The sequence below is a fragment of the Vidua macroura genome, chromosome 5 (genome assembly GCF_024509145.1).
Source record: "Vidua macroura isolate BioBank_ID:100142 chromosome 5, ASM2450914v1, whole genome shotgun sequence".
Taxonomy (NCBI): domain Eukaryota; kingdom Metazoa; phylum Chordata; class Aves; order Passeriformes; family Viduidae; genus Vidua; species Vidua macroura.
This window is the reverse complement of record NC_071575.1, coordinates 23658616-23670754: the sequence shown is the minus strand read 5'-3', so window position 1 is coordinate 23670754 and position 12139 is coordinate 23658616. Positions and strand designations below refer to the sequence as shown.

Below are 12139 nucleotides of genomic sequence, written 5' to 3'. Positions count from 1 at the left end.
TAACAGATAAAAAAAGGGATGCTTTGGGGAATATATTGCATAAGCTTAATTTTCATCTCCCAGACAACTGACATTCATTAAATTCTGTATTAAATTTTCCCATATGTGTTTCTCATATTCCCTGATAGCTATGTATTCCCTCCAGGTAGCAAATACTTTTGAAGTATGGACAGCCAAAGAGTAAGAAATATTAGAACAGGTTTGTGTTACCTTTAAAGAGTACTGCTTCAAACCACCTGCAAAGGAATGTTTTTTGATATGAAGTATTTCCAAATTTCAGGTGTTTTCAGAATTAATTTGCAGCACTGTCATTCTTTAAGGTGCATAAAAATGGGATAAAGTCTACTGACACGTTAGTTATAACCCAGTAACTTCTGAAATGCAAATACTTAGAAGATATCTCACAATATTTTGTATAAACACACAAGAAAAATGGAGAGGAAAGTGGCTCTATCTGGTAACTGCACCTTAGTTAATTTCTGTTGCATATTCAGAAGCATGCAATTGTTTAAGATATTATCTTTTTTTTTTTTTTTCTGCACAAAAGGAGCTCAGTTACTCGCAAATTGCAAATCCTGAGCCAAATTCAACATGCTGTGATGCTGTAAGAGGACTTGCAAATTTTAATTCATGAGAAAATACAACTCAAAATCAACTCTAGACCAAAGCATAGCCACACTTGGGCTTAGTTATTTTATTCAGAACTTCAGTACATCAAAGAGACATCTAAATCTCAAGGAGTCTGCAAGTTGCCTGAAACAACAAAACGATATATTTATTTTCTAAAAGCAGAGATGCAATTTAACCCAGCCAACCATAGAATTTAACATGTGTTTAACAGTGGGAAAATGGAAAAAACAGTTTGAAATACGTCTGGCCACCAGCTGTAAAGCTGACTATAAATGCCTTTCTGCTTAAAAACTATTTTAATATTTTGGGCAAATATTTGTAGTTATTGTTAATAGGAGTGGGAAACTTTGAGGTTGCTCAAATTCCAGACCTAAGTATTTCTTCAAAATTCTAAAATATTTATGGCTCCACAGTGTAAGACATGATTAAAGCCACTTGTCTCACATCTAAGAATAAGCAAACTATCTAGGCAGGACTCAAATGAAACCTCCCTAATGGTGCACAGGAAGCCTAACTAACACCTGACCTTTTTGCAGTCAATATTGTCCAGGTGTTCAAGATACAGCAAATGGCCCTGAAAAAAACACTGACAGCTTGAAATTTTGGACAAATTTAGAATGTCCTCAAATTTTGGCTGGGCAAATTCCCACTAGAAAAGAATATTTCTTTCAGGTTTCCCTGTTTTTGGTTTTTTTTTTTTTTTTTTTTTTTTTCCCCCACAGGTTTTCTGTGCCATAGGAGCAACAAATTTTAAGGTAAAAGAAAATAGAAGGGAAAACCCTCAGTTTCTTTCGCTTACTCAGGCTTACAATGAGAATTCCAAGGCTAAGAAAGGTAGAAAAAACTTTCTGCAACAGTAATATTTTAAAAGCCATCTGGTAAGTGACCTAACACACTTTTCATGTCAGTAAATGAGTGTCAACAGATGTGCTTTTTTAATTGAAGAACTTCCTTACCCCCAGTTTACTACACTGTACTGACCAGCAATATCAAAATGTGTCAGTAGAATTATGAAACCCAGGAGAGGCTAATCTAACAGCAAACCAAAAAGTTACCTACCTACAGTTTCCTTTTTCAGGAGGTATACCATAAAACCCTGCATCCTCTACACAGAAGATATTTTCTCTGTGTTTTCCAATAGAAATGCCTCTACCTTTAAAATTCTGAGTCAAGCATGCCTCTTGCTATCCCAGCCTCCTGGAAAGACTCTTTCCCTCCCTGCCTGCTCCAGCAGCCTCAGCTTTCCCTCTCTTCCAACTGCCTAACTCTTCAAAGACCTTTTGACCTGTCAGCTAAACCTCCAGGGCTCTATAGCTTTTGGCTAGTTCTTTTCCATAAAGACAGTTCAAAAGAATGTATGGATGTTGCCTTAATACTGGTTTGGGTACACCTTCCTAAAAAGAAAAAACAACAATCCTCTTCTCTTAGGAAGCAAATCCAGAGGGTTAACCAAAAAAGGAATGCTATAAGAAAAGTTACACATATAAAACAGAAAAAAACTGAAGACCAACATCTCTGCCTTTCCTTTTAGGTATCTGGAAATCAAAACGGAAACACACAAAAGTTAGCTGGAAGTATTTCCAATTTTGAATTACTAGAAAGGCAAAGAACAGGCGAGGAAACATAACAGCTGTAGCATAAAATTTAATTTACAGTTAGCAAGGAACTCAAGTTGCAACATAGAAATGTTTCACATTAAAAGTAAGAAGAAAGGAAATAGAGGGCCTTAATGAGAAAGAAGAGTAAGCAACGTGCTCTGCTGAAGATTGAAACATTCAGTTCCTTTCGTCTACTGCCTTCATAAAAATGGTGATACCTGATCACAAGTAAATAAATACTATTAAGTTAAATCTGTATCTAGAGAGCTAAATGAACAATCCATGAAGTATTAGTGATCATTTTTTGCAAACTGATTCTTTTGGAGGTTAGAGAATACCTGAGGGTTGTACTGGATAAAACAGGAAATATATCTTTAAAGCAGGTCAAAAAAGGATGATGCAGAGAATCTGTATATCAGTGAAATTTATATCCCTGCATAAGAATTAGAGCAAATTATTGGAAAGACAATTTATAAGCATCCAGAAGACATGAAAGCTGTAAAACAAGGGCTAACATGAATTTGCCAAGAATATGCTTCTGTCAAAGCCTCTAACTGAACAGCTTGTGTAATGTTTGCAGCAATAGATCTACTAACTCTATAACTCTGTAACAGTAAAGCTTACAAAATGTTCAGGTACTGTCCAGTGTTACGTTTCCATTAACAGTGTCTGGATAATTAATTATATCAAGGCAACATGATTCAAAACTAAAACCCAGTGACCATATTAACATCTTATTATCATAGGTGGAAAAGAAGTGGCCATAATTCATTTAATTTATAGCTTAGAAAACAGAATAGAACATATTGATATGAAACTTGCAAGGGCCAACTTAAGTTAAAACAGAATCATCCTGGAAACTAGAGAAATGGTTTTAATAACAATACATAAAATTGCAAATTAGTGTAAGAAATCAAATGGAAAAATACAAAAAGGAGAAAGAACAGCAAGACAGCAATACAGTGGGAACAGATCTAGTGACTATAGTTGTTGCAAACTAAATAGGCATCAACCATGTGGTACTGTACTAGGAAAAAAAAGCATTTTCAAACTGCAACAGCCTAATAAGATATCAACCATTCTTCTGAAATTTGCTTTGTTCTTATCATTAGGAGGTAGAACACTTAACTTAAGGACAAAACAAATTCATTCTTTACATATCTGAAAAGTGCATACCAATCATCAGAAACAACATACATTTTTCTTGAGAAATGTATTTACTTGCCTGTAGTATGCTTCTTAGTTCTTATATCTATATACATTACAGGTCTATAATAAATTATTGTTTGAAAATTTGTCCTTGGATGTTCAGGAAAAAAAATCCCTTTGAAATAAAAATTTACCTACATTTTCTGAGCCATAACTGCTTCAATATAATATTTGATAATTTAATATTTGAATATACTCCTTCAATATTCACACTTTCAATTTCTTAATGCATACTTGAGGTTTCTACTTCTCATATTCTCTATCATGTTTCAGTGGTTGTAGTGAAAACAGGAAGCACTTCTCAGGTGTTCAAATAAACAGCTGTTGACATCAAAATCAAAACTTGAAATTAATATTCCAGATATTAATTAGCACAAGAGAAATTTACTGTAATAGACAGTTCTCAAAACAAGGTATATCAATTGATACATAGTAGCAATTAACCCTGTCAGAGTCTTACCATTAATTACAGGGGTGTAAACAACAATTCCAACCAAGTTAGGATCAGATACTGTTGTGTCCAGAATAAGGCCACCAATACTGAAAACAAAGTACAATATTTAGAATAAGGCAAGCAAGATTATTAAACAGTATTTTAAAAATTTACAGCAATGTTAGATCATCTTCAAGGCAGGACTTTCATCTCACCCTTCACCTGAGCCATTACCTCATTCTGAACTACAGACTAACATCACTATAGCTATTCACTTATTAAAATTGGCTTCTTGTATAACAAAGACCACAGAGTATTAGCCAATTCCTCTACTTTTAAGATTCATAACTTTCATTGGATTAAATAATCAGTGGTAAAATTCTAAAGCCTAAATTCTAGAGGCTGCTTAATTGTGTCTCTCAAATACAATCAAGTAACAGATACAGATACACAGAGATACAGGAGGAGTATCAAGATGCTTCCATGCAGCAACACAAACAGACCTACCTGCTTATAATCATGGCAGTTATAACAGGCTCCCATCCTGAGTGGAGGACAGTTCTGGTAGCTGGGTGTTTGGCAGCTATGACAATCCCCATCGGAGTCAGAGCCAAAAAAAAGGCACCAACCAAAGGAGATACATAGTAATACGTCTCTAAAATAAAAATAAAGGAAAAAAAAACAAACCTCTTTTACTCTCCAGATATTCCTGCATATTTTTCTTAATTTAGAATTCTAAAATAAATTATGATCTATGCGATACAATTGAGGAATATTAATAGTCTTCATTACCATTACACCTGAAGTTTCAACTACTGCACTAAGCAATATGGTTAATATCTGCCATCTGTGATCACTGTCTCTCATCTTCTCAAGGACAGAACCATCAGTACAAAGAAGGAATTATGAAGAGGATTTTTGTATGATGCTTTATGATAAAAAATATAGTAAAGATGTAGAATACAAAACATTGTTTTGTAACTGAAGAAAAAATTTTTAAAAAAACGAAATATAATGAAAATGCATTTTGTTTATATCCAAATTCTTAGCATATGTACACTCCCTTCTTCCCAAAGCAGGTAATACGGTAATCTTTCCAGAAACAGCATATCTAAAAAGATTCAAGCACAATGTGTAAAACTGAGACATTTGTATCGGTAGCTCAGTTGTGTCATAGCCAGTCTGAATCTGAAAATTAACAGGCAATTCTGCTGCCTGCACCTACCCATGACAATTCCATCTTATTTCATAGGAATACAACTGCAAACACTGGTGAGTACCATCATGAAGCTGAGACTGTAAAGTGAACAGCTGCTTCCACAGAAAGATCACTGCTTTTTTCTGATTACTTGGTTTTATGATCCCATTCCCACAGAAGCTACTACAGTGATCCAAGACTTCCTAATTCAACAGTGAGGTAAATAATGGAACATTTATCCTAATAGCAAATATACATGCATAAACTCTGCAAATATTCAATTTTTAAATATTTGTTTTATGAGAAGTGCGGTCATGTACCTAATGTTAAACGCATTTTGTCGAAACCTTCAAAATTTAGACAAGCCTTACAGCAAAATATATTTCAAATTAACAGGTTGAAATAATTAATATAGATCTCACAAACACTACCAAAAAGGAGTAGTTGGTATATAAAAAATATCCTCACCCATGTGTTATGGCTTATTACAATGGCTGCAAATCCAAGCAATTACTACTTTGATGTTACCTTAGTAGATCTCCTGAAAGAATTGCTGTAGATTTTTTAGAAGTCACTACCCTTCTGCATTGAGTAACAATCTCTGCAGCAGAGCCAGAGGTTGTAAGGTAACTTACATAACATAGTGAGTTACGTTTCCCTGGGCAAACTAAAAGTAGAAAGCTAGGGAGTGGGAACAAGACAAAGCCTAAGAGAGAAGTAATTTTTTTCCTGTCCTTATCTAATTATTCTACAGTGTATTATCTCCCTCTTCCAGTGTGGGGCCTTTTTTTCCTCCTTTCACCTCATTTTGTGACCTAAGAGGTGGACCAGTGAGAATATTCACCTCCAGTCTGGGTCTTGGGAACAGTGAGGGACATTTTTTTTTATTATTATTAAATCTATGGTAGATACATCTGGTAGAACATCTTACTACAAAAATCTAAAAAGATTAACCTTGAAATGCATCTTTAAAGGAAGGACAGACACCTTCCTCTTCATATTTAATTCACAGAAAAAGCAAATGCATTTTACAGTAGCTGAAGAATGGGAAGAGAAAACAAATGAATTCTCTTCTAGGACTCATTTCACTACATTTTTGTTAGATTTATAGCAGGCAGTTTACATGGGAAAAGGCATCTTGCTCAAATAATGCAGCCTTTAGTAGAAATTAGAGGTAAACTGGAAATCTAGTGCTTCAAAACAATTGCTAAGAACCTGAAAACAATAATGTGAATCACACAATTTGTCTTCTCAGCCTGGATCAAACATATATGGGAGCTAAATGCATATTCTGTGAGAAAAACAGAAAGCTTTAAAGAAGTTTCCAAATCATTACTGACAAATAATAGCCAACAAAGACCTCCACATTTAATTGACTGACTGCTCCTATTCCAGAGCACTTCTTGTGCTCTGTTGGAGGGAGTGTGCCAGGTCCCAGTGCCGGTCCTGGGGAGCCCTCTAGTGCTTTCGCCCAGCTATTTAACAAGGATTCACAGACAGCTCTTTTTAGGGAGCTGTTAAGAACTGTTAAGCCTTCACTATTTAAATCCCCATGTTTGATAACTTTGACACTATTTTTAAAACACTCAGATGAATCTCTAATAAATTATATATATGATGGTGGCCAAACAAGGTGTTTCATTTGGCCCTGGCCTAATTAAAAATCCTTTCCCCTGTCTCTTCAGGGTATGCCATAAAGTACTGTATCAACCCAAAGGCTGTACACCTCTGTTACAGACAAAGATAAAGATTGTACACAAATAATTTCCATCCTTTCAGTCTTGTTGTCAGAAAACAACTCATCCCTTGTAGAGAGCAGCCAGAAACTTATTTTGATTCAGACCATTTCATTAGTTAGGCTAATAAATCACAGGGGAAAATAGTTAATTCTGAACACAGTTCAGAAGTGAATCCCATCAGTTTCATTACTACCCTATAAACTGCAGATTTCTTTTTAACATTCCCATTGGGCTTCTTATTTTAGCATTGAGAAAGCAGGGAAACAACAAAAAGTAGAAAGAACATAAGAATATCTGTACTGGATGAGGCACAGTTCTCATCTAGCCCAGTATCCTTTGTCAGACTATGGTCAACAGTTCAATTATGGAGAAAAGAAAAGGAAAATGACAGGTTTAGAGTGATGCTTCTTTCAGCGTGCTGTGGTTTGCATCAGGGATTCCATCTTTCATGTCTCTGCATCTGTCTGGTCAATGTTCCTCAAAGGGTTCCTCTCTGACTGCTTTATCCAAAGTTTTCTAAAATCACTTTGGTCCTCTAAATAGATCACAGCAGTAAGTTTCACATCCCACTCATGTATTGTGTAAAAAAGTTTCTTTAACTTTTTTTAACCTGTTGCCTAATCATTCTCTGAATGCCTCTTGCCTGCCATTCACAGCTCGATCTACCTCCCCTGAGCTGAAGGTGCTCCATATTTTTATTCCTTGTTACTATTTCATAGTTCAAACACATGCATCTTGGAGACTGTCTATTTCCAAGGGCTTCATGGCATGTTCTTTCTTTAGAAAGACTCTCTTGTTTCCAAAACCAAAGAAATACAAACACATTAAAAAAAAAACAGAGCGAGCAGAATGAGTCATGTTAGTGGTAACTAGATAATTACATATTTTACCAAAAGAGAAGTATTTCCAGAAGACATTACAGACAGAAAATTGGGACTCTTGGAAGCATACTGATTCTTACCCCTACACGTGTGGGATCTGCTTTCCAGCTGAAGTGGGAGAGCAAAATTTGAGTGGTCATGACAGCTATAAAGGCAGCAAAGGATCAGTTCAGACTGTACCCACTTCTTTTTTTATTCCTCTGAGACACATTAGAACACCTGTATCTAAAAACATAAATTTCTGGAAATGTGTCAAAGGAAGAAAAAAAGTCCAAGTTTCTTTATCCATCTTCCTGGGGGGGGGTTGAGTGTTTTTTGTTTAGATTGATAGATTAACAGGAATATGTAATAGGAGTTTTTCTCATCAGAAGAAAAGAAAGAAGAGATGTTAAAAAATATCTTCATCAATTTTCACTGTAAATTTACAAATTTCCTTAAAATAAGCATTTAAAAGAAGTATTTGATACAATTATTAGAATATAATATGAAGGATTTAAGTATAGTAATGAAATAAAAATACTATTTAAGTTTTAACAAAAATACAGAAAATATTAAAAAATACTTCTTTCACACTGATACATTTAAGTTGGCATCATGACAATGCTTTCTAAACATGCAAAACCAAACACTGAAAAAACAACTGCAAGTCACACCACAGTAGCTTGAGTCTTATTAGATACTTTTTCTGGCTGATGTTGTAATACTTCCATATGAAAAGTTTGAACAATGAGCTGTAAAGACTGTATGTGATGATAACAGCATCTCTGGTAAGTTATGGATAACACAATATTTTATCAGTGGTATATTACACTATAATTGCCTACAATTATGTCTTTGAAAACACAATAAACTTGTAATAGTTTCTATGGAATGAGTTAGTTGCAGCAATGATTTCATTTTGAATAAGGCTCTTAACATTCTTTTCCCACTCTGAGGAAATGTTTTCACATTATTTGTTTCTTCATTATTATGGTTTGTATTTCACATGTAGGTTGCCTGTGATATTGTCAAAGTCCTTCAAATATTCCTAGATTGTGCCAAAGTTCAAGATAGTGACTTCTATGATTTATTAAAAAAAAAAAAAAAAGGAAAAAAAAAATCATGGCACTCTAAGATTTACCATTTAATGGTATAAATTTTGACAAAAAAGGAAGTCAGACTAAAAGGTTTGCTGAACCTCTCCCTCCCAGCTTTCTCCCCATCCTCCTAACCCAAAAAAGGTTCCTACATTTAAAAGCAACTTACCAAGGCAAGTGTACAGACCCTGACTTATCCATGCTAGTATGGCAAGGGTAATGAGATCTCCAAAACTTGCTGCTATAGGAGTGGCAACGTTGTCAGGATTAATACCAGTCTTCTTAGATCCAACAATAACTCCAACCATTATCACTCCTAAATTCCACAAAGACAGTACAGTAACTGTATCCACCGTTGCAATTCCACAGAAAATTCAAAGATTATGACAATTTCAAACTTAATAAATAAGAAGTCAGTGCTTTTTTTTTCCCAGGATTATTGGTCTTCCCACCTGATTGATGACTGTGGTTTTAAGTTTTAGCCATTTTAAAAAGTGGACACATACATTTTAAGAAAACACAGTAAGCATGCACAAAAAAAAAAACCCAAGAACCATCTGTACAATAAACTACTTTGCTTATGACTAGAATTAGCACTATTGAAATTGTAAGCAGCTATTTCCTGAAGAAAAAAATATGAAGTGTATTCTTTTCCAACCCTGGTAACTTCACCTGACTGAAATTTTAATCCACCTAGGCTGAAAACAACATAAGATTAAATACTTTGACATCTGATACTGCACAGGACTAACACGGAGTTAACACCAAACACCAAGAAGCTACATAATAAATTAAACCCAAGACAACATATAAAAAATATTACTTGCTACACACTTGAAAAAACTAATTAGAGGTGTTAATTTTTATTTTTTCCTATAAACATCAACACTAACTTTTGAAGAGTAATCCCCCTGCAAAATGCAAGTGGTTACAAAAAAAAATTGCATTGTTACAAACAGTCTTGGCACAACCTGAGTAACTTCCCTCTCATCAGATATTATATATAAGAACCTCAAGATACTATATATAAGAATATATATGAATATATATAAGATAAATATATTCTTATATCTTATATCTTATTCATATATCTTATATACATATGTATTTATATATATAAAAGAACCATCAGATATTACATATAAGAACTATATGCTATCCTTTATGTTATATTATGTATGGTATGCTACATTAGGAGTTCACTTTCAGAGAAACTGAAGAGTTTAAGGAGTTATAAGGAGTTAAAACAGTTATATGAAGTTACAGCCTAAGGAGTTATATACACCAGGAAATTCACTAAAGAAAGAACTGGAATGATCTGGAATGATCCTGCAGGATCACAATCTTTCAAAAGCACCTATTTCACATGTAGGAGGATGAAGCTTAGAAAGTAATTTCCTGTGCTGGCCCATCACCACAAAGTTTCTCTTCATGTCCAAGTCATACATAAGAAATGTAAAAAATGCACTCCTGTTCCACTGTTCTGTTGCTGCCCTTAATTCTGCACATGATCAAACTCAGTGGCCTTCTAGTCACTAAAAATGTGTGCTCTTAATTCCATGCAAAACTTTAACAATTTTGCAATTTTCATATAGTAAGCATAGCAAAGCAGTAAAACAAGGAAGTTACCCATTTTACTTGACTTACTATTCTTAAGACCACTGATCATGTATTTTCAGTAAGAACATGTCACAAGTAGAGGTACTTTCCTCCTCCCCTTCACATCCATTAAGTACAATATTTTATGGTTAAATGTTTCCTGACAATTAGGAAGAGAATTAAATTCATCATGCCATATTGCTCCAGACAGACACTGGCACTGTTTGTAGAGCTGGACCTGAACTTGGTCCAAACCCTTCAAATAATGAGCCAAATTGTTCACTTCAGCCACAAAGCAGAGCACAAAGTTACACACAAGCAGCATGGGCAACCTGGAACTTTGAATTCAGTTAAGCTAACATCCAGGATCACTTGAGTGTCATTATAAACAAGTTTTACCTGCTTAGTACTAAGAATATATTTTGTACATTAATGAATATAGAAGGCAGGGGGAGAAGTTCTGCATCATAGTAGGTGAAGTCTCAAGACCCAAATTTTTTGTTTAGACATGCTCAGGAGGTCATGCAAATCAAAAGCTTTGCGAAGACTATGACAGGAGAGGAATGCAATATATGCCCACCTATATGGAAATTCCAAAAGGGCATCTTATCCTCAGCTGGTTTTCAGATGTGCTGTACCTCACCGGATTGCAATTGTAAAGGAATAGCAACATAAGACACAGTCTGCATCCACAGAAAAACAAATAACTGCACAAAGTAACACATGCACCCCCTTTACCTTGCAAAAGAGAAGCTATGAAGGCAGTTGCTACACTGCTAGAACACAAGAGGACTGAATGATCAAAGCGGTATTTGCCCTCTGGAATCCAGCCCAATATTACTGCTGCCACTGCTGCCAGAAAACCAACCACTGTTGCCTGAACCTGGAAAAGAAAGTGAATTCATAAAATAATTGATGGACTTAGGAGGAACACAGAATCATTTTCTGCTAGCCTTTTCTCCTATCTACATTAACATGCCAGATACAGCAGGAGCATGCTCATCTATTTTGTAGAGAGGATGACAACCTTGGATGATTAAGAAGAAAAATCTCAGGCCAGCAGAAGAGGCTTTACCAGCATTTAACAGACTCCAGAATAGCAAAAGTGAAATCAGGGAGAGGAGCTCAGGATTTACAAGAAGCCAATGCCTAAAGAAGCTTCTAAACCACTTAAAGTAGGGAAGTCACAACATAAATATTTCACCTGCGTTTTAGGAATGTTATATTATAACTTATGAATAAGAAATAGCTCTCAAGAAATGCTTTGGAGAGCAGTCACTTCTTTCCTCAAATGAACCAGCTATCTAAAGTATTGTTTATTATCCAAGAGCTCTATCCCACACTTCCTTTAAACATTGAATCCAGTGCAAATACAGTACTAGAAACATTTGAAAGGTCAAATTCAAAGGGTTTTTCCAAATTAAATTTGTCTCTGATCACCCTCAGATCCTTTCTCAGGAAAATTTATAAAGGAAATACCCTTGGCACAGTCACAAATAATACTTTACTTCTCCTTCTAATAAATATAAGCTCATATTGTTTTGGAGAAGAGCCAGTGGAGTAGGGCTACTTTCCCATTAACCCTGTTTATCTCCATACTTATCACTGTTTGTGATTTAAGTTTTTCAGTAACTTCATTCACAAGAATAAACCCAATAAACTCATTATATTTACCTGTTTTAAGGCCAAATTGCCAATTATTAGGTTCCATTTCTCAATGGGAGAATCCATTTTTCCAATATTTACCTATCAAAATCAGAAGAGAAATTCACACAT

The 12139-nt window shown here is 34.9% G+C and overlaps 1 protein-coding gene across 2 annotated transcripts in view; it reads right to left on the bottom strand.

Moving 5' to 3' along the window:
• SLC41A2 (solute carrier family 41 member 2) overlaps positions 1–12139 on the bottom strand; it is a 43661-nt gene that overhangs the window by 18806 nt on the left and 12716 nt on the right. For both annotated transcript variants that reach the window (XM_053978579.1, XM_053978580.1), the window contains 5 exons: positions 12038–12109; positions 11102–11246; positions 8934–9080; positions 4378–4525; positions 3898–3977 (listed from right to left, as the gene is read on the bottom strand). In XM_053978579.1, the coding sequence (XP_053834554.1) occupies positions 3898–3977; positions 4378–4525; positions 8934–9080; positions 11102–11246; positions 12038–12109 (592 nt within the window). The remainder of the gene's footprint in view (positions 1–3897; positions 3978–4377; positions 4526–8933; positions 9081–11101; positions 11247–12037; positions 12110–12139) is intronic.